This window comes from Chionomys nivalis, chromosome 19, assembly GCF_950005125.1.
Source record: "Chionomys nivalis chromosome 19, mChiNiv1.1, whole genome shotgun sequence".
NCBI classification, from domain to species: Eukaryota; Metazoa; Chordata; class Mammalia; order Rodentia; family Cricetidae; genus Chionomys; species Chionomys nivalis.
The window spans coordinates 42362510-42385300 of record NC_080104.1 but is presented as its reverse complement, the minus strand read 5'-3'; the positions used below and the strand labels follow the sequence as shown (position 1 = coordinate 42385300).

At 50.0% G+C, this 22791-nt stretch overlaps 1 protein-coding gene across 3 annotated transcripts; it reads right to left on the bottom strand.

Annotated features, from left to right (window-relative positions):
- Positions 1-1531: 1531 nt before the first annotated feature.
- Aifm2 (apoptosis inducing factor mitochondria associated 2) lies at positions 1532-20323 on the bottom strand. 3 transcript variants are annotated; one of them, XM_057794668.1, is made up of 9 exons: positions 20266-20323; positions 12091-12289; positions 11634-11749; positions 10408-10527; positions 9764-9856; positions 6177-6285; positions 4457-4609; positions 3040-3240; positions 1532-2063 (listed from the first exon to the last, which is right to left on the bottom strand). In XM_057794668.1, exons 2-9 carry the CDS (start codon positions 12266-12268, stop codon positions 1912-1914), a joined length of 1122 nt encoding a protein of 373 aa, XP_057650651.1. In that variant the 5' UTR covers positions 12269-12289; positions 20266-20323; the 3' UTR covers positions 1532-1911. The 3 variants fall into 3 exon arrangements, with proteins under 3 accessions (XP_057650651.1, XP_057650649.1, XP_057650650.1); XM_057794666.1 differs by lacking the exon at positions 20266-20323 and adding an exon at positions 12559-12679; XM_057794667.1 differs by lacking the exon at positions 20266-20323 and adding an exon at positions 12559-12651 and having other exon boundaries at positions 12091-12302.
- Positions 20324-22791: the final 2468 nt, after the last annotated feature.

Here is a 22791-nt window from a genome sequence, read left to right as displayed (position 1 = left end):
TGCCACCCGAAAGCAGAGGCCAAGGCCAGAAGCAAACAGGAAGAGGCAGAGCGGAGAGAGCCAAGCCCGAATCTAGGCTTCCCGGTCTCTTCTGGTATAGACACTCAATTTAGGCCATGCACCAGCAGCTCTTCCCTGCTGGGCGAGCTCACTTGGATAGAGAAGTCATTCGTGTACCTTAGCCGTCTGTAGTAGACATCATGGCCAGTGAGGACCCAAGTGACAAGAGCTGGCGGGGAAATCAGCAGAATAGCTCCCCACCCCTGCTCCCCAGCCCCCAGCCCCAGCAGCAGCCTATGGTGGTAACCTGGAAATCACTAGGAATCGTCCACAGTTGTCCCTCCGGTCTCTGAAGATCAAGCATCCGGTACTCTCCCTGAATCACGGTCGCCGTCCTGGGATTTCTACAGCAGTGGCAAGCCAGGTTTCTGTCTTAGCACCTCCAGCCTTATAAACCTCACCCTCCTAGCATGGTGTTGGAGTGGCTGTTCTCAGAGCCAAGCAACCGCCATTGACGAAGGGGGGAGGGAGATCAGCTGCTCCCCCTTTAAAAGGACTGTCCCAGCTGGCCTTACTGATGGTTTTTATCCCCTCGTGGAGCGGTGGGAGGCAAGAGACCCTTGCCTGTGAATCCCCTACCACCTGTTGTATGCAACGCTGCCTTAATTGCATGTGGACCCAAGGAGTGGCTTGAGCATATAGGCCAGGAAAGGCTAAGAGAAAGGTGGTCCATTTATGCTGCCCCGTAGCTATGGAACCCTCATCCCTGCTGGTTAAAGTTTTCCAGGCTTGGCCTGTTGTGGGGAGAAGCACTCACATCCCTCAGATACTACATAAGGAACCCCAATAAACTCACTGGTTCCCCAGAGTAAAGTGTGACAGAATCGTGCCTCAGTTTGTCATTGGGACCTTCCTTGGGAGATGCGGATAGATGTCGCTTATATGCCCCCACCCCCACCCCGGGAAGAGATTTCAGCAACAGATGGACTAGCTAGAGGGGAACTTTGTCTCTCTGTTGATGTACCTGTGACTTACAGTCAGATAAATAAGGAGATAAAGGTTCATGAAGGTTAAAGGGGGTTTCAGGAGCAGCACCTGAGCTCAGGAGTTCAAGGCCAATCTGAATAAGGTAGATACAGAAGAGAGAGGGAGGGGGAGAGTTTTGGCGGGGAGGAAGAAAGGGAGAGAAGGGGGAGAAGAAAGAGAGAGCAGAGTGCAGATACTAAGTTTGGGAGAATAAAATGAGGCCCCTATTAATAACCTACTTAGCCTACTTCCTGTGGGACCTATGAGCTTCCCCGCCCCAAGTGAGGAGGGACTCAGGTACAGGCCATCTCCCCACGCCAACACTCTTTCTTCAGCTGGTCTCATGCTGTGGGCTCTACTTACTATACAGAATGCTGTGGGCTCTACTTACTATACAGAATGCTGTGGGCTCTACTTACTATACAGAATGCTGTGGGCTCTACTTACTATACAGAATGCTGTGGGCTCTACTTACTATACTACAGACAGGACACTAGCTAGAGGAGCCCAGGTCTGCCCTACAGGAGCTCTGCACACGAAGCCCAAAGCCCTATGCATCCGTGTGCACACATGGACACACAGACAGAAGCCTATAGCACAGAAAGCCGCCTCTGCCTCCCCAAGACCCTTTAGCTAGCCCAGCTGCAAGCAGACCTTCCAAATCCAGAAAGAATCTTCTAGGGCTTTTTTTTTTCTTTTTTAATGTCTCCCTCTTTACTCTCCGTCTCTCATTTCGGGCTTTATACAAGTTGTATTTCCAGCCAGCACACGACTGACACCGTGACCCAAAGAGCTTTTGCTCTTGGCAGCTGTCAGGAGGATGTCCTTGGTCGGTCAGTCCGTCACCCCTCCGAGTGGTACCTCAACTCCCACGCAGCCTCCCTGTCATGGTGGTGACTGACGCATGGTTTTCCAGCTCGTGTAGATGAAGAGGTCCCTGCTCTTGGCCAGTCGCACCATGAGGCGGCCTACATAGAAGCCACTGATCTGGCCCACACCATCATTTCTGCCCAAGGACAGGAGGAATGTCAGTGCACCTGGGGGGCAAACACACAAAGCAAGGTGACACCTGAGAGGTGCAGCCACAAATGAAGCTTTCAGAGTCCACGAGCAACAGTGCGTGTTTAAGAAAATAAGTCAGATGTCTGGGTATGTGGGTGCGCCTGTATGTGCCTATGTTCATGTCTTGTGTGCATATGATTATGTATACATGTATGTGGAAACATGTTGAGACCAGAGGATGACAACCCGGGCTGTCATTCCTCAGGTAACAGTCATTTTTATTTATTTATTTTTATTTTTAAGACTGGATCTTTTATTGACCATGATGCCCAGGTTTTTTAGTTTGTTTCTTTGGGGTTTTTTTTTGTTTGTTTTGTTTTTTGTTTTTAAACATGTGTTTCAGAACCAGGTGGTGGCACACACCTTTGATCCCAGCACTTGGGAGGCAGAAGCAGGCAAATCTCTGTGAGTTTGAGGCCAGCCTGGTCTACAGAGCAAGTGCCAGGACAGGCTCCAAAGCTACACAGAGAAACCCTGTCTCGAAAACAATCAAACAGTGGTGGCGCACGCCTTTAATCCCAGCACTTGGGAGGCAGAGGCAGGCGGATCTCTGTGAGTTCGAGACCAGCCTGGTCTACAAGAGCTAGTTCCAGGACAGGCTCCAAAACCACAGAGAAACCCTGTCTCGAAAAACCAAAAAAAAAAAAAAAGAAAGAAAGAAAGAAAACAATCAAACAAACAAATGTGTTCTAGGTATCAAACTAGGGTCCTTGAAAGTGCGTCTAGCCATCTCTCCACCTCTGTTAGCAATGCTGAAGATGAAACCCAAGGCCTCAGTTCATGCCAGGCAATAATTCTACCACTGAGCTACAGCCCGATAACACATTTGCTTTTTAAAGAGACTTTGTGACAGGACCCGCAGTCTAGAGGTCATTCATCTTACAGCCCCCAAAGCCTTCGGCATATCTAACCCCAAACTTAACAAGTGCCAAATGCCCAAGCTTTCTGTACCTGGCTTGTAGGCTTTGAGGGGCCTCTGCTTCATAGAGTTGACAATGTTGGCCACAGCAATGTTGGCATGCAGGCCAGCATGATAGGCCATCTTGGGCTCCTTGATATCAGCACAGTCGCCGATGGCGTAGATGTTGCTGTGCCCTTCCACCTGGAGGAACTCGTTCACCTTGAGAGCACCGTTGCTGGCCAGTCTATTCTCTGCTGGGCAAGAGGACACCCCTGAGCAGCCATGTCAAGTCACCTTCGGAACAGTGGGACAAGTCCCGGATGTGGGTCCAGTCACTTCAGAGAAGCGTGCTAGGAAGTGACAGGCCCACCAGCTGTTCATCCTGCCTGAAGTTCCCGTCCAAGTCCCCTTCCTGCCAGGTCAAGCCTGAGGCAGAGCAAGAGGCAAGAACGAGAACAGAGGCAGAGCACCGGAAAGCCTCCTCATACAAAAGAGAGCTCTTCACAAGTCCCCTGGCTTTCAGATTTTTTTTTTTTTTTTTTTTAGAGACAGGGTTTCTCCGTAGCTTTTTGGTTCCTGTCCTGGAACTAGCTCTTGTAGACCAGGCTGGTCTCGAACTCACAGAGATCCGCCTGTCTCTGCCTCCCAAGTGCTGGGATTAAAGGCGTGTGCCACCACTGCCCGGCTGGCTTTCAGATCTTTAACCGCCCTTGGAACACACGTCAAAATTTTAAAATAGATTTAGCCCTGTTCGAAACAATAAGCTTCCCTTAAGGGATTTAAAACAACGTATCTTCTAGAATACCTTGGAATACTGAGATAGTAAACTGGGTGCTCTCTCCATTACCCCTGTGGACTGCTTTCCTTCTAGACTGAAAACTAACTTCCTGCTGGATCCGGCAGAGACTGGTTGGGAAAAGGGTGCTCAGCAATTGGTGACAGGTGCCTGGGGATACAGTGCAATCATGGGGCTTGGCCACTGAGTCTCACTCTCATGTAGATGCTTAAACACACATCAGTCCACCGTCTATCCCTCTGGCATCTGGATATTGAGCTTTAAGAGATGAGGCTATGTCACTGTCCCCACCCTCCCCAAACGGAGGTTTGGAACTGAAGTACCAGGTGCTTAGGTCTGGGGTTGGAGAGAGCAGCACACCTATCTATGGAGAGGGAAAGCCTGACCTGGGACTTCCTCAGCTTCCTCATGGGAAGCATCAGGAAGGGAAACCATTCTCCCCACTCTGAAGCCTGCTTCCATCTCTGTCCACTAGGTGGAAGCCCTTAACCTCAGAAGATTCTGGCCTCCAAGCTGAGCAGGCAAGGCCTCTCACCTGAACTTAAAGTTCAAGATCTATGGGATAAGAGGAGACAGGGTGCTGGTCCAGGTGGGAAGGGCTATGGTGTGTCTCCGGATGCTAGAGAGAAAGGAGGCGGCTGGGGGCAGCTACGCCTGGGCCACGCACTCACCAAAGGCACTGTGGTAAGCAGAGCTGTTGATCTTGATCCCGTTGCACAGGATCACCAGGTTGGTGGCCACCTCCGTGCCCTTGTCTGTCTGTACCTTGATGTAGTCCCGGAACTCATTGAGAGGCAGTTCCTCCAGGTTGCTCACCCGCTCGCCTGTGGAGGGGTCCGAGACAGGGAGCTGGCACACACCAAGGCAGACCACGGGGAAAGTGATCACTCCCCTGGTGACTCTCCCCTCAGTCCGCTCTCCCGCCCCACCCCCACGGAGCAGAATGTGGACAGCCGACCCCACGGAATCCATCTGGAGGAAAGTTCCCGGAAGCTGCTGAAGGGAAGTGAAATCAAGCTTCCCAAGTTCTAGGAAATGCTACTCAACAGAGGGCCCCTTCCTGTTCCAAAGGGCAGCTTGTTTGTCCCATCTAAGCGGAAGGCCCCTAGTATAGCACAGACCAGAAAGCAGAGAAAACGTTCAATTGGTAGGGTACTTGCAAGACGTGCAGAAAGTCCTGTGTTCTATATCCAGCCCCGAAAAACTACGTATAGTGTGTATGCCAGTGCTCTGGAAAAGGAGGCGGGAGGATTACAAATTCAGTCCTCCTTGGTGACACAGTTTAAGGCCGACCTGGTCTACATGAGATACTCTCTCTCAAAAGTTTAAAAAAAAAAAAAAAATGAAGGGGCTGGAGAGAGGACTTTTTCCTCCAGGAGACCCAGATTTGATTCCTAGCATCTAAATAGAGTTTAAAAACCATCCGTAACTCCAGTTCAAGGGGATCTAATATCCTCTTCTGGCCTCCAGAGACACTGGGCACATACATGGTACATAGACATGTACACGGGCAAAAATCTGCACACATAAAATTATTTTAAGGGATGGATGGATGAATGAGTGGATAGATGAATGGGTGAATTGGTGATGAATGGATGGATGGGTGGGCGGACAGGTGGGTGGGTGGATGGGTGATAAATGGATGGATGGATGGATGGATGGATGGATGGGTATGTGGCAAAGGCAGAGAAAGTAAGGGGATCTGTTTGAAAGGAAAGTGCTTCCAGTCCTCGGGGACCAGTCACCAAAGGAGGCTATGACAGCTGAGTGGGGCTTCCACAGCAACTGCCTCATACCCTTCTGCACAGAACACAGAGGGGACACGCAGGTGCCATCCCACTCCAAATACTAGGAGCTTCTCTCTCTTCCTGCTCTAAACAAACAAACAAACAAAAGCCACACCCAAAAGCAGGGAGGTGGGGATGTATGCCTTTAGTCCCAGCACTCAGGCTGCAGAAGCAGGTGGAATGTTAGGAGGCAGAGGCGGAGTAAGTTCCAGGACAGCCAGGGCCACACAGAGACTGGGGAAAAAAAAGTCACCCTCGATGCCTCAAATTACATGCCAGCTCCATCTTCCACAGAGACGTCAAAAATGAAAACATGGGGCGGATCCTTTAGAGGCACTTAAGTCAGTCAGTGAATAGCACCCCCTATCTGTCGTTGTGCCTAACTACAGCCGGGTGCCGGTAGCCCTGTGACTTTGACTTCCCGCTGGATACAGCTCAGGCAGGCTCCCACGTCTGAGACTTCCTGATGCTCTCTGGATACAATGGGAAGGAGGGGAGCCTGAGCGGATGAACCACAGCTACAGCCCCAACCGGTGGCCACGGCTGGGCCACGGGCAGTGTATCAGCAGGTGGGGGCTGGACAGGAGGGGCTTGTCACACGTACTCAACAGCAGCTGCACGCCCTTCCGGAGGAGGATCTCTTTTACTTCCTGCCGCACACAGGGCAGGAGCTCCTGGTCGGCCAACTGTACTTTGGAGTGGATGAGAGTGACCTGGAACAAAAACAAACAACACAGGTGTGGAGAGGGAGCCCTGAGTCTCCCCTCTACTTCCCATGTAATACTGAGGAAATGAGCATGGGAGACAAACTCTACGCTGCAGCCAGGGCTCCAGGCCACCTCTCAGGACTCAGCACCCCTGAACCAGAGGACCACCCCATGTGCTACTCCCCAAACCCACACCTCACCTAAGGCAAACGGACAATGTTTTCAGGATGTGCAATTGTATAATCAGTATATAAGCTGCTGGCATTCCGACCCCATACCAGGCTGATTATAACACTGCTCTAGTTGTAAAATGAGCCTCATTGGCATATCCGCTTGCTGTCTCAGCAAGAAGACATGCAGTCAGATTGTGACCACCGTCCAAGTCAGACTCGGAAATCAGGCTGCCTCTCCGGCCTAATGGCACAGGCCTGTAATCTCAGCCACTGTGGAGGCTGAGGTAGGAGGATCTCAGGTTTCAGGCCAGGCTGAATTCCAGACCAACTGGCTACTGAGTCAGATCCTCTCTCCAAAAGTAAAAAGAGACCGCACAGTGGTGGTCTACACCTTTAATCCCAGCACTCATGAGGCAAAAGCACACAGATCTTTGAGTTCGAGGCCAGCCTGGTCTGCAGAGTAAGTTCTAGGACAGTCAGGGCTACAGAGAGAAACCCTGTTTCCAAAATAAGATAAGATAAGATAAGATAAAACATAAAAAGAGGGCTGGAGACATAGCGTACAGGTAGAATGTTTGCTTAGCACATAGGAAGTCTTAGAAGGAAAAGGGAGAGGAAGAAAAGACAGACGGAAAGGGAAAGCGGAGAAGAGGGGAAGGCTTGACTGGGTTGAAATGCCATCTCTGACATCTCCTGAGACTCACCAGAATTCAACTGTCCCACTCAGGAACTGTGTAATGATGGACGAGAAAACACATTAGTGGAGAGAGGGCTGGCAAAATGGCTCACCAGGTAAGATGATTGCCACCAAGCCTGACAACCTGAGTGTGGACCCAGGACCCACAGGGTAGAAGGAGAGAACCAGCTCCTATAGTTGTTCTATGATCTCCTCATAGAGAGCAGAATGTGGCATGTACACACACACACACTAAAGTAAATAAAAATTTTAAATTTTTTTTTTTGAGACAGGGTCTCTCTACTTCAGTGACTCTCAACCTGTGGTCACAACCCCTTTGAGGGGTTAAACGACCCTTTCACAGGAGTCACCTAAGACCATCAGAAATATCAGATACCTACATTACAGTTCAGCAGAGTATCAAAACTACAGGTATGACGTAGCAATAAAAATCGTTTTATGGCTGGGGGTGACCACAACATGAGGATCTGTATTAAAGTGTCACAGAATCAGGAAGGTTGAGAACCACTGTTCTGCATGGTCCTGGCTGTCCTGGGACTCGCTATATAGACCAGGCTGGCCTAGAACTCACAGAGATCCTCTTGCCTGTGCCTCCCATGTGCTGGGATTAAAGTGTGCTACTATGCTCGGCCCTAATAAAAGTGTGGTAAAGGAGGGAACTCAGCACACTCCAATCACACACGTGCTCCTACATGCCTACTAATACAACATAGATCCTACCCTGAGTTAGTTGAAACGTACTACTTCAGACTGTCTTTATCCCCGTGACATGACAAGAATTCTGGTCTGTCCCTGGTTGCTGACACAGAGCTCTGAAGCCTTGTAGTGCTGGAAGAATCATTTGTTCTGATATTTGGCCCTAATTCCTAACCCAGAGCTTCTGTGACCTTTGTAACTCTCTGAGTGACAAACTACTGGATGCCTTGGAATTTCTTGGGTGACAGGAGAATCATTCAATCTGATGGGACAACACCACCAGAATCAAACCACAGTGGGAGCTTCCAGCCTCTGCCCCAATCTCCCAGGAAGCCCAGGGAGCTGGAGGTGGAGTTCCACAGTTCATCAAGCCAGTGAGGAAGCCTTCAAATCCCCTTGCAAGACTTGGAGATCCTCCTCATGAATGAAGGTGGCATACCCCAACTCCAGGGAGAAAGAGGCCCCTGTGTTTGGGATCTCTTTATCTGGTTGTTCATATATGTCCTTTAAAGGTTTATTTTATTAGTTTTAGTTACATGTATATGTGTCTGTATGTGGATGTGTGCACCTGAGTGCAGTGCCTATCCAGTCCAGGAGAGGGCACTAGATCCCCTGGTGCTGGAAATACAGGTGGGGTGAGCCCCACATGTGGGTGCTAAGAACCAAACCTGGGACCCCTGCAAGAGCAGTATGAACTCTTAACCATTGAGTCATCTCTCCAACCCCATCTGTGTCCTTTAAGACCTCTTTTGTGGTAAGCTAGCAGTGGTAAGCGAGCTGTATCTCTGGGGTCTATATGACACTCTGACCGCTATGAAACCCAGCTTATAGCTAGGTCAGAAGTGTTATTTAACCAGGGACCTACGACTCCACTGTCATCTGAGGTGGGAGCAGCCTTATGGAGCTGAGCCCTTGGTCTGTGGTGTATGTGCCAATTCCAGGCAGCTCTGGAGTTGAACTGTATCACAGGACACCCCACTGGTGCCAGTAAGATCAGTCGGCGTTGGAAGAGACCCACTCTGCTCATCGCAGAAGCACTGAGAACGAGCGGGGGAGGGTGGGCTTTCTATGTAACACGCGTGAATCAAAATGAATGCTTTAACTACATCCATCAGTCACCATAATTTCCAGCCATTTGTCAGAGAGTAAGCATATAATTAAATTATGCCAGATTGATTTTCCTTGTGGAAGCCGACCATCTCTCCCCAGGGAGAGGAGTGCTGTTCACAGGCTCTTTGTGGCTCGAAGAGGCTCACTCACGTGAGCTAAGGCTGACCCACATGACCACCCTGTGGCTGTCCAGGGCAAGGGCTGCCAATCAAACATACCAAGAAACTTCCACAGCAAAAAGAGAACATCCAGGCCTCATCGCAAAGGCTCTCACTTGGGAGGAGAGACATGGGCGGGTGGGTTTATGAGACAACTCGCTGGCCCTCCTTTCCCCACGTTCAGAGCTCCATACGGCCAGGAGCCAAAGCAGGAGGCTCTTCTCGCTATGTGGAGTGACTGCATGTGGGATTGCTTTAGGACAAGATGGAAAACACTCTGCTCATGCATGTGGGGCTCCAGCCTCCCAGGACCCGAGCAAAGTCCTGGTGTTGCTGGAGTGGGAGATGGGTAAAGGTAAAGGGGTTTGTCCCCAGGCATGACGACATGGGTTCAAATCCCAGGGGAGACAGGGTGGAAGGAGAGAACTGACTCCCACAGGATATCCTCCGACTCACACCATGGCACTTGTGCATGTACACACACACAGATATTATATATGTATATATATATACATGCATTGTATATAAATTTATATATTTATATAAATATAAATTTATATGTAAATACATTATATATGTACATATAAATACATATTTATTTAATGTTATTATAAATTAAAAAAAAAAGATAGCCAAGAAGGCCACCTCACCTCCTTCTTGGGGTATTCCGTTTTTATCTCTGCTGCCATCTCCACTCCTGCAGAGCCACCTCCCACCACCACGATGAACTCTGAGAGCTGGATCTAAAGAAGAAGAAGAAGAAGAAGAAGAAGAGGAGGAGGAGGAGAAGGAGGAGGAGGAGAAGGAGAAGGAGAAGGAGAAGGAGAAGGAGAAGAAGAAGAAGAAGAAGAAGAAGAAGAAGAAGAAGAAGAAGAAGAAGAAGAAGAAGAAGGACCATGAAGCACACCCGTATGCCTGCACAGTGGCTCAGCCTATGGGGGGTGAGGGGGACCCTGGCTAAAGAAGAACAGAGCTCCGTCCATATTTGGGCTCCAGATGGGTCTCCTCCTCCCTTCACAGATCCATGGGGGAAGTGGGAGCACGGAGCCCAGTGCGTTGTACTGCATAGCAGGTGGAAGGGGCGGCGTGCATATATAAAGAGGCAACAAGAGGGATGAGCCAGAGACATAGCCAGCACAACACACAGAAACTCAGGTCTGAGGTCTCTCTAACAGTTCTCTGCTGCTCGCAGGCTGTTTTGGCAGCCATGAGGTCCTCCCAGATAGTCCCCTTGCTCCAGAGCCACAGTGCTCCAACCTGCCCACCCTGCCCCACATTCGTCAGTGTGGCGCACCTGCTTCACCATGTCCTCGTAGGCCTGGATGGCTGCCTCCTGGCAGGACACCTCGTTAAACTTGCCAGGGAAGGGCCCGGTGCTGCCTGTGGCCAGGATGAGATGGGAGAAGGGCAAGGCCTAAAGAGGATAAGAAAAAGATGTGTGAGTTAAGTAAGTCGGGCCGGAAGGGCTGGGCCTCTGCCTCCAACAGCTGGACACCAGGGACCATGGAGCGTTGCAGAAAAGAGGCTTCTTGGGTTGGGGTTATGAGGCAACGCCCTGGTCCACCTCTCCTCATGTTCAGAGCTCTGTACAGCCAAGAGCCCAAAGGGGAGGAGGAGGAGAAAACACCACACTAATGGGAGGCATATAAGGTACAGGAGGCAAAGATTACCTAAGGAAGCAGGAGAGCATGGGGTGTAGAGCTAACCGGCATAGGGGCCAGGAGCAGGAGACTGCCTGGGGAAGGGGAGGGGCAGTAAGCAAGACTTGCACCTCCATTGTGGAGTTAGTTTGGAATCTTCTGGACTTTTGTTTTTGAGACTGGGTCTCGTGTAGCCCAGTTCTGTAGCCATGGATGACCTTGAACTTCTAACCTCCTGCTTCCAGCTCCAAGGTAACTGGGATTACGTGGCACGTACCACTGTGCTCTGGAGTGGCAATTCATTCAGCCTTTGGGGGTACTGGACTTAGGGGCGTGGTCTTCTGTCTGAGTACATGATCGCTTTTAAGAGCTAGGAGTGGGTTCTCTCGCTCTCTCGGCTTGTGGTCAGAGTTCCGTTCGCAGCTCTGGGAGCCCACAGAGCAGAGGACAGGGGAGACTCTCTACCTTTACTGTGTGAGTGTTCCCCAAGTAAACATTTGTTATTCTTTTCCCCAGACTCTCATGAACTTCCTTATTTACGCCTACAGCGCTCAGTGCTGAGGAGCAAACCCAGGGCTTCACGCACACTTGGCAAGAATTCTACCAACTGAGCCACATCCCCAATTCCTCTTGGATATTTTAGACTCTTCCATTTATCATGCCAAAAGGGGGAGAATGACACTTATGTAAAGGCTCAGGACAGTGCCCGGCATGTAGAAAAGGCTTGGGTAACCCCAGCCACCCTCTGCTTGTGTCTGCTGTGACCGAGCCTTTGTCACCAAGAATGTCCTGTGAAGCGGAAAGTGGGACCTGGAGCCCACAGATGGCTCCTCTTGGCCTTGAGGGGGGCTACTCCCACCCGGGCACCCCACACACTCACCTCACCGCCCTGTAGCAACACAGTATGGTTCTTCAGGTCTATGCCAATCACTTTGCCCTGTCGGAAGTTGTCCCTGAAGGTCACTGAGTAAGAAATGAATGTCTTTTTGGCAAAGCCTGGGAACGGACACAGAAGACGTCACAGGGTCAAACGGGGTTGAAACGTTCCCAAGTCACATACCCACAGGGGTGCTCTTGGCCACAGCCAGGCCAGTGGGTATACCCAGGTGTCCACTCTGCCCTGAAGTTCCCGTCTGGTCCTCAGAAGACCCTAAGCTCTGATAAAGAAGTTCTGTAAAGAACTGGCACTTCTTTATGGAAGATGCTTAAGACCAGTGGCTTGAGTTTAAGAATGAATCTAAGGCCTGGAGCAACTTGCCCTAAATGGAGAAAATGCCCCCAAGCTCCGACATACCCCATAACAGTGACAAGACCACGCTCTCAAAAGAGCAACTCACCACTCTCCACAGAGGCCCGGAGGGCTGCCACATTGTGGTGGAAGGAGTCCTTCATGTCCACCAGCATGAAGGGGATGTTCTGCGCCTGCAGCTGGCTGGCAGCTGCTATCCCTCCAAAGCCCCCGCCCACGATGACCACGTGCACAGCTCCCGTATCCACCGAGACCTGGGACCCCATCTTGAACTGGGTGTTGTTGGGCTGGGAGAAGAGACTACATCAGATTCAGGGAAATGAGAGAACAGGGTGTCCATGGCAAGAGACGGGCTGACATCAGGAGTCTTCCTCGATCACTCTGCTCTCCTCCTTATTCTCTGAGACAGGGTCTCTCAGTTGAACCCAGAGCTAACCAATCTGACTAGTCTAGCAAAGACACATACGCACGCACGCACACACACACACACACAAACACACGCAATAAGTACATAAAAATTTAACTTTAAGAAGTGGGACTCTGAGGTTTCAAGTACTTGCTCTTTCTTGTCTTCCCCATGGGAGGGTGCAGCAGAGGTTGGCTCCTTGACTTTAAACTTTCCAGCTTTCAGAGCCATGAGCCAACAAATTTCTGCTCCTTATAAGCTCTCCAGTCTGCAGCAGTCTGTAGCAACACCAGGAACAGACTGAGATCACAGGGGAGGAGTCAGCCTACCATGGGATAGGTCACTCCAAAGCAGCAACACCCCTCACCCTGGGGACATCGAGGAGGTATGACCTAAGATACAGTGGTGGTGACCGGAAGAGACCTGCGGGGGGGGGGGGGGGGGGATCTCAATGACTGTCTGCAGTGAGGAAGCAGGGTGTGGGGGGAGGGAAAGCACTAGCTATCTGGTAGACCCTGTGCTGGGAAGGGAGAGCAAGGCCCTGACGGAGGCTGAGAGGAGAAGCAAGAGATCGATCATCTGAGGAGCGTGCCTGCAGTGGGCATAGCCTAAGTTTGAGGCCCACTGCTTGGACTGGGGCAGGCTACCCAGTTCCCAGCACACTGAGAGCAAACCTTGGTTGAGCCTCAGGAGCTAACATTCTACAACCTTTGGCCCAGGCTGGTTGTTGAGCTATCTAAAGTGGAAAGAGCCCATCTAGGTCACTAGACACAGAACTGTGGAGTCCAGAGATAGAAGCAGCTGGGAAGTACCAGGACTCACCTGGCACCTGCAGGAGGCTATCAGGATCACTGGAAGGATCCTGGAGTCTGACGCTATGCCTCCAGCCCAAATGAACCCCAGAGACCAGCACGTGATCTTGAGGCTTGCTAGTGTGGAGAGAACCACCCATCCACGTGAGGGCCAAGTCTCTCCAGCCGAGATCTAGACAGCAGAAGGGTTGCTGGGTGGTACTGTCTCAGACCAAAGGACATCATACTCCTTCTGCCCGGGCTAGGTCAGAAGAAGGGACATCTAGGGAGACACTAAAGACAGAAAAGCTACAGAAAGCAGCCAGAGAGGCCCAGCTACTCTGGGTTTCAGGGCAGGGTACCAATAATGACATTTGGGGGACATAAGGAAGAAGGAAGGAATGAAGGCACACTGTGGTACATGCCTATAATTCCTGCATTTGGGGTGTAGGAGAGGCAGGGAGATCAGAAGTTCAAGGTCATCCTCAGATATACAGCAAGTTCAAAGCCAGTCTAGGCTACATAGGGACTACCTTAAAAAAAAAGTCTTGGGGGGGGGGGTCTGGAGAGATGGCTCAGCCGGGCGGTGGTGGCGCACGCCTTTAATCCCAGCACTTGGGAGGCAGAGGCGGGCGGATCTCTGTGAGTTCGAGACCAGCCTGGTCTACAAGAGCTAGTTCCAGGACAGGCTCCAAAACCACATAGAAACCCTGTCTCGAAAAACCAAAAAAAAAAAAAAAAAAAAAAAAAAAAAAAAAAAAAAAAAAAAAGAGAGAGATGGCTCAGAGGTTAAGAGCACTTGCTGCTTTTCCAGAGGACCTGAGTTCAATTCCCAGCAACCACATGGTGGCTCACAACCATCTATGATAAGATCTGGTGGCCTCATCTGGAGTCTTGGGAGGTGACTTCAGTTCTGTCCACAACACCTACATAAAAAGTCAGGTGTATGGGCTGGAGAGATGGATCAGTGGTTAAGAGCATTGCCTGCTCTTCCAAAGGTCCTGAGTTCAATTCCCAGCAACCACATGGTGGCTCACAACCATCTGTAATGAGGTCTGGCGCCCTCTTCTGGCCTGAAGGCATACACACAGACAGAATATTATATACATAATAAATAAATAAATATTTAAAAAAAAAAAAAAAAAAAAAGTCAGGTGTAGTCGTGTGTGCTCCTGATCCTAGCACTAGAGACAGGAGAATTCCTGGAGCTCACTGGACAGTCAGCCTAGAAGAATGGGCGAGTCAGTCCCAGGTCCAAGCGAGACATCTTGTCTCTAAACACAAGGTGGCTATCTCTTGAGAAGCGACACACAAGGTTGACTTTTAACCTCCATGTGCTTGTACACATATGTGCACCCATATACAGAGAAAAGAAAGAGACTCATGCTGAGGCGAGCCTGGAAGTACGGGCTCAGGCAGCTGACCAGCTCGGTGAGGGAGTATGTCCCAGACCATCAGGGACTGTCTCAGGTGGTACGATGGCACTGGAGGGCCCCCTGTTACCTGATCCTCTGTGTGGCTAGAGAAAACCCAGCTCTTCTCGGGCCTCAGTTTCTTTCTTTCTTTCTTTCTTTCTTTCTTTCTTTTTTTCTTTAATTAATTTATTTATCTTCTGTGTTTTGCCTGCATGTATATCTGTGCACCACAGGCATGCTTGATGCTGAGAAGGACAGAGAGGATGCTGGGAACCCTGGAACTGGAGTTACACATGGTTGTGAGCTGTGGATGCTAGGAATGAAACTCAAGATCAGTCAGTGCTCTTAACCACTGAGCCATCAATCTAGCCCCCTTCCCTTTCTAATGGGAAGCACTCTACACATAGGATGGATTACAAGACAGGGAAACCCCTGGGACTGTTCCCAAGTCCTTCCCCCACCCCCTGCTCATGATTAGAACTCCCAACACTGTTGTCATTGGTGCTGGGGGCGGGGCTCTGCATCAGGGGATTGGAGGGGACTTAAAGTTATCTTTCTTTGGCTAAATGACCTCTAATATACCAAGGCTTCAGCATCCTACCCATCTAACAGATTAGGAAACTGAGTCCCTGACAGGACTGGGACCAGGATGAATCTCCCAGGAGGCAATACTCCCTCTCCTCCTCTAACTCCTCAGAGGGTTGCCCCCAGCTAATTCTGAGTATTCAGCAGGCTAACTATGCCAACTGAATAGAAGATGGATATCCCAGGGAACCAAGGCCCAGGAAGACACAGGTACCCAGTCGGAGGCAGGAATGGACACCAGTGGATTAGCAGGGGCTAGAAACAGGGAAGGTCATAAGGTGGACCGCAGCGGGCTATGTTCCACTTGCCCGCTTCTGTGTGGGCCGAGTCAGTGAGTAAGAGTTCAAGGCACATGTAGCAGAAATGTGGGGAGAGCAGGTGACAGGCCAGCACAGATGTCACTAAGATCCCATCATGCCAGATGGGCCAACAAAGCTCCCCTTGCCTCTCCAGAGAATGCCATCCCCCAAAGGGGTGAGTGCCAGGGCCTCACTGAGCTGGCCAAAAGTTCAAGATGCCTCAGCTCCTCCCTGCTCACCTAGCTGCTTCCGCAAAGGGCAGACTTTGGCTACGCTCAACCAAGTCAGCCCCCAGTAAAGCCAAATTGCTGCTCTGGCCTTGAGGATCAAGAGCGGCAAGAAAAAAGAGGCCGTTTCTCACTTCCTGCTGCTCTCTCTGGAATCTTCCTTCTCTCTCCTCCACTGACCTCTGCCACCCTCACTTGGGGGATTGAAGGCCAGCAACTCTTTTGAACATTCCAGTTTGTTTCCCAATACTTGGACACACTAATTGTCCTTGGCTCTTCTCTGTCCATTCTTGCCTGCCCCTCCCTGGAGTGGGTAGGGGGTGGGGGTAGAGCAAGGTTCCTCTTCACTGGGCCATAACCTACTTGGCCAGCCACCTAAAACCAAAGGCCTAGGCTGCAGTCCTCCACTTCCAGCTACAGACCCTGTGGTTGCTCCAAATACATGCCTGGAATGAATGATCGTTACTTATGTATATGAATGTGCTTAATATGGCAGCCAGACCGGGCCAATGGTAACCACTGGAAGATTCCATTGACCCACAGAAACCTCCATTGGTGAGAGACTCTAGAAGAGACTCCCACACACCCATATAGCCTATTGGTTTTTAAAGAGTCACGCCGGGTGGTGGCGGCAAACGCCTTTAATTCCAGTGCTTGGGAGGCAGAAGCAGGCAGATCTCTGTGAGTTCGAGGCCAGCCTGGTCTACAAGAGGTAGTTGCAGGATAGGCTCCAAAGCTACAGAGAAACGCTATCTTGAAAAACAAATCAACAAAAACAAATCAACATCAACAACAACAACAAGAGCGAACAGCATTTTTCCATGAAAGACTTGTCCATGGGCAAGTCAGGCAACAGGATCATCACCTGTAGATCTTCACCCCATTTGCGAGCAGTAAGACACAGCACTTTGGTGTATGCACGCACACTTTTGTGATTGCTGCAAGCTTGGCGTTCCCTGTCACTTTCATCCTATTTTGGAAAAAGAAAGCTTAGCCACTGGAGGATGCTCCACCTTTATCTGATCTGACCCCGTTCCCTGAACCATGACATAGTTCCCTGAGCCATAATACTAGGCTAAGAAGAGGCTTCTACTTTCTTAGCTTTCTGTTGTTTAAATTGCTAAACATTCTAAACATGCTACACATTGCTAAAGCATGTGTTGTTTTGGCAAAAATAATTAAGCTTCAACAGCAAGACAGGGCTGTGGAGATTGGAGATGTCTCAGGAAAGTGTGAAGTGTCTGCCAGGCAAGCGTGGGTTCTGAGTGTGTATGCCAAAGACTCACTTAAGAGCTGGTGGTTCAGACCCGCAACTCTGGCACCCCATAAGCAGAGACAAACAGATACCTGAAGGTGATTGGCCAGCAGGCCTAGGCAAATCAATGAGCTTCTGATTTGGAGAGACCTTGTCTCAAAGAAAAAAAAAAAAGAGAGAGAGAGACCAGAAATGGCTCAGGTCTTAAATCCCAGCACTCTGGAGGCATAGGTAGAGGTAGGCAGATCTCTGTAAGTTCAAGGCCAGCCTGGTCTACATAGAGAATTCTAGGCTAGGTAGGGCTACAAAGAGACCCTGCCACAAAAAAATAAAATAGGTGGGTGCTTATCAAGGAAGGGTGCCCGATGTCAACTTCAGGACTACACTTGTACACACACACACACACATACACACACGCACAAGCTGCACAAAGAAGCTCGCAGTGATGGTATATCACACCTGTGATCCCAGATCAACATAAGTTCAAGGCCAGCCTTGACCAAATAGTGAATTTTAGGGCTATAGAGTAAGACTCTATCTCAAAAAGGAAATAGTGGGATAGGTCTATGATTATATGATTTTAATCAAATATAATTTGCATATAAGAGTTACCATCTAAAGTGAAAATTGGCAGGTTTTATTTCACTTTCCAGATTGAACAACCACTACAACTATCAATCCAGAAAAGTTTTGTTACGGTGTGATACCATCAAATGTAAATCCAGCACTCAGGGGGCACAGAGGTGGAAGGATAGAGTTCGAGGTCAGTCTAGAATGTGTACGGAGACCCTGTCTTAGAGAATCCTTTGGCGGCTAACATACCTGTCTCCACGGATTGCCTACCCTAGACGTTTAGTGCAAACAGAACCATACAACACGTAACCTCTTGTATCTGGTTCCTTTCCCTGGCTTGTATGCTGTCTGTTTCTCCTTCACATGGCCAAATAACATTATCATATGACTACACCACATTCTCATGGGTGATTCAACATCTTAGCCTTCACTTCCTGGCTGTTGTGAACGGCGCAGCCATGGATGGACATCTGTGCTCCAGGTTTTACACGGCCATGTTTAGAAGTTTAGCCTATGGCTATGGGAGAACTGCTGAGTCATGGGGAATGCTAGGTTTAACTTTCTCAGACATTCCCAGCAAGGAAGCACAGAGAATCTCAACTAAAAATACTGGGTTCAGAAATACTAGCTTAAAGCAGTGGTTCTCAACCTTCCTAATGCTGCGACCCTTTAACACAGTTCCTCATGCTGTGGTAAACCCCAGCCATAGGGCTGGAGAGATGGCTCAGTAGTTAAGAGCACCGCCTGCTCTTCCAAAGGTCCTGAGTTCAATTCCCAGCAACCACATGGTGGCTCACAACCATCTGTAATGAGATCTGGGTGCCCTCTTCTGGCCTGCAGGCAGAGTACTAAGACTACCGTATACACAATAAATAAATAAATCTTTAAAAAAAAAAAAACCCAGCCATAAAATTATTTTCGTTTTTACTTCATAACTGTAATGTTACTACTGTTATGAATCATAATATAAGTATCTGTGTTTTCCAATGATCTTAGGTGACCTCTGTGAAAGGGTTGTTTGAAACCCCTCCCCTACTCAAAAGGGTTGCAACCCACAGGTTGAGAACCCCTGGCTTAAAATAAGTCTTAAGTGCTGGAGCATAGTTCTTCTGGTGGCTCACTTGCCTAACGTGCACGAAGTTCTGGGTTTGATTCCTAGCATCACAGAAACTAGGTGAAGCTCACTTTTACAAGTAAGAAGCAGGAGGAGAAGCAGGGAGAAGCAGGAGGATCAGAAGTTCAAGGCTGGCCTTGGATACATAGTAAGTTTGAGGCTACCAAGAGCTACATGAGACCCTGTCCCCCTACCCATCCCCCACCCCTTAAAAAATAGTGGTACAGCCTTTCCTAAGTAATTGGACCATTGCCTCATCTCCCAAAACATACGCACACATGCACTGATGTGGTTCACACTTGAACCTGCCTATCAGCCCTGTTTTCTCTGCCATGCAGCCTGATCCCAGGGTCAGAGTCCTTCAGAAATCTACTCCTGGAACACATTTCTGCCATAGCTGTCAAGAGGTCAAACCTCAGACAACACAGAACAGGAGCTGTGTACACCCAGGCCAACGAGAGGCCAGGCCATCCCTGTCTTAAAAAAAAAAAAATCACAAATACACCACACAGTCATTTGAATCATCCTGGCTTATACAAGGACAATTTCAACACTGACACACAGGATAACCTTGTCTCCACAGTGGCCAAGAGAGGCAGAAGGCTACTGAAGTGTGACTCAATGGGCTATGATGTCTCTCTTCCACTGGGGAAGAGAGTTGATGGCTCCCCTCTTTGGACACCAGGGACCAGGCTGAGAGTGGGCACTCTGGGGAACGCACTCCCAAATGTACTCTCGAAAAACACCCAGTGCTAAAGAACGAAGAGAGGAGGGAAGTCGCTTCGGTATAACAGACACTCCTGTACTCAAATCCCGCCCCACGTGACTTGCACATCCCCGTCCGCTGTGCACCTTCATCTAACACCAGGCAAAGTTCACTGATGGTAAAGTACTTGATAGGCCCAGTTCTATTGCTTATGGGTGAATGGTCCTGGAACGGCCCAACATTGACTGGGGGTCAGTGTCCTGGTGAATAGGAGGCAACCTGGGTCGATCCTGACATACAGCCCCCTTGAAGTACTCCTTTAGGTGTGGCTGAGCACTTGGGGTGTGTGAGCAGCAGACAATGGCTCATGTTAGAAGCTGATGGCAGCCTTGGAGGATAGGTGCTGAGTGGGGAGACCTAGAAGTCCCTTCCCAAACAGTCTGCGCCTGTTCTCTCGCAGGAGACTCCTAAGACAGCTGAGCCCTTCCGCTCCTCCCCTTAAATTCCGGGGTCAAAGAGATCTAGGAGAAGAGAGTGGATCCAGCCATGGCTGATCCTGTTTTGGCAGAACCCCGACTTCGCGGGGGCGGGGAGGGGGGCAGGGTGAAGCAGGCCTCCAATGCACCCGAACTGATGATCACTTGGGCAACCCCACTCACTTTCCCTGAGATCCCTAAGGGTCTCCTCGCTGCGATCAGACACAGCAGTCCTTCAGTCTGAGACCCCCTCCCGGGATCGGGACAAAGCCTGCCTGCCTGCTCGCCTGCCCCGCCGCCCCTGAGCGTCCTGCTCCCCACAGGGCCCTAAGTTCCCGGAAAGACTTAGCGGGGGGGATTTAGGGGTGGGGAATCCGGTCCTACGGGTCGGTGTTGGGTATCCTAGGCAACGGCACCTCCTCGCAAAGTCGTGGTCCCTGTCGTTCCTCCACCGTTGCCCCGCTGCACCCGGGAATAAGGGCCCAGGCGACCTCACCTGCCGCTGTCCGCGTGTCTTCCGGCGCCCGCCGAGGCCCTGGCCAGGGCGTGCCCATCGCTGTCCTAGGCCTGCGGCGCCGCCCCGAGTCCCGCCCATCCCTACTGCCCTGACACTGACCTTGACCGCCTCCAACTTAGAGACTTTGTTCGCTGCAGCCGTCTTAGACTTTCCGCCTGCCAGCGCCCCGCGCCCCAGTTATGCCTGGGTTTCTGGGAGACACCTGTAGGTCTTATACCCTCCCCCACCCCCACGTATGTGTGCTCTACTGTGCCTCCTTCATGTATGTGCAGGGGGGCTGAGCGCCTCTTGTGTGCCCAGCCCTGGTTACTGCACTGGGGGCTTTAACAAGGAGAGTGGAACAAGTGTATCTTTTGGTCAGGTGATGGCCTGGGGAAATATGGGACTAAGCCCAAAACTAGGGAAGTCGCTCAGTAGGGTAGACTGCCTATCCTGAATGCCCTAGGTTCCTTACCCAGCTTTACAAAAGCAGAGCGTGGTGGTGACTGTAATCCTAGAACTTGGGTGATGGAGACAGGAGAATTAGAAATTCAGGGTCCTCCTTGGCTACTATAGACAGTTTGAGACCAGTTTCTTCCTGAGATCCCGTCTGAAAATGAAACCATTAAACCACTGCCACCACCAAAAACATCTCTTGTCACCTATTGTGTTGAGAAAAGCTTTTTGTTCTTGTCCTGGAACAAGCTCTTGTAGACCAGGCTGGCCTCGAACTCACAGAGATTCACCTGCCTCTGCCTCCTGAGTGCTGGGATTAAAGGCGTGCGCCACCACCGCCCGGCTGAGAATAACTTTTTTTGCTTGTTTTTCGAGACAGGGTTTCTCTGTAGCTTTGGTGCCTGTCCCGGAACAAGCTCTTGTAGACCAGGCTGGCCTCAGATCCGCCTGCCTCTGCCTCCCGAGTGCTGGGATTAAAGGTGTGCGCCACCACTGAGAAAACTTGAAGGCTGAAAAAGGTGTGAGACCTCTATCCCATACTAAAGTCAGCACTGGGAGAGGAGGAGAGCGAGCATGCGTGCAAAGCGGCAGAAGGGTGACAGAGATATGAAAGTCAGAGCATTCTAAGCCACAGTCCAGGGAAAAAGAAAAGATAGGCCATCTGTCTCAATGTAGATATGGTCCCCTGCCCTGGGAACAGCAGGCAACTGTCTGTGAGGTCACTTACATGTCTGAGCTGGCTGTCCTAGCTCATGCCTGTACTCGCAGTAGTAGTGCAGTCTGTGCCCGCAGCCACCGAGGAGGCTGAGACAGGAGGATCACAAGTTCACCATACCCTGGGCTACAGAGTAAGACCCTGTCTCTAGACGTGTGTGTGGAGAGAGAGAGAGAGAGAGAGAGAGAGAGAGAGAGAGAGAGAGAGAGAGAGAGAGAGAAGGAGGAGGAGGAGGAGGAGGAGGAGGAGGAGGAGGAGGAGGAGGAGGAGGAGGAGGAGGAGATACTATTTCCCTTTTCTCTTTGAACACTTATTTTGACGAGAATTTCACACATGAGCCCTGTATTTACACCATTTCCCCTCCCTCTCCTCTTACGTCCCCCAAGTCCCTCTCAAATTCCTGATCTCTTCTATATTACTAGCATTGCAAGCGCAGAAGAAACCAAACATTAAATTCATTTAATGTTGCACTTATGAACATGTAACCATTTGGGAATATATAACATTAGCAGGGGGCCTTTCCCTAAAGGAACCTGATTCGTATTCTCTGTCTCTCTCTCTCTGCAGCCATCGATCAGCTCTCTCTCTACAGGCTCCAAAGTAAAAGCTGTTTGCTCCAAGGGGGTTGCACAAAGATGGAGACAGACCACCGAAGTCTATTAAACCAGAAGCAAACTTTATTCCAGGAAAAAAAAGTAAAAATAAATAAATCTCCACGGGGTACAAAAAGCTTATCAGCTAGCTGAGGCCAGAGATGGATTTGTAAGGTTGTGGCAATGGGCTGTTTCCAAACTCCTCCTTTTAACGCATCAACAGGGTTTTCCAGTTAAACTAATGTTTGTCTTTAGTCCATTGTTTCTCTCTGGTACTTGCTGATGGTGTTTACCGAAGCTCTGCCTTCCCCTGATACTGCCACTTCTGTATAGCAGGGAAGGGTAAAAGTTAGTTCACATCAGTTGCTGGTCAGGAATGGCGGCAGTGGGAGGTGGGGGGGGTGAGTATCTAAAACCTGACCCTCAATTTGCAGAACAACCCTCAGTTTGCAGAGGGCTGCTTCAGCCTTGTAGTCAGAGCTATGGGTTGTAAAACAAAGTAACCCACAGTTAATAGTTAATCCTTAAGCTGCTGAGAAGGCCGCTGTCAACCTGCTCTCCTCCTAGGCTTACAACTTTGTATTTATTTTTACAATCTTATTTCTGGAATCTATATTTCTTTTTTTTTTTTTTTTTTTTTTTGGTTTTTCGAGACAGGGTTTCTCTGTGGAGCCTGTCCTGG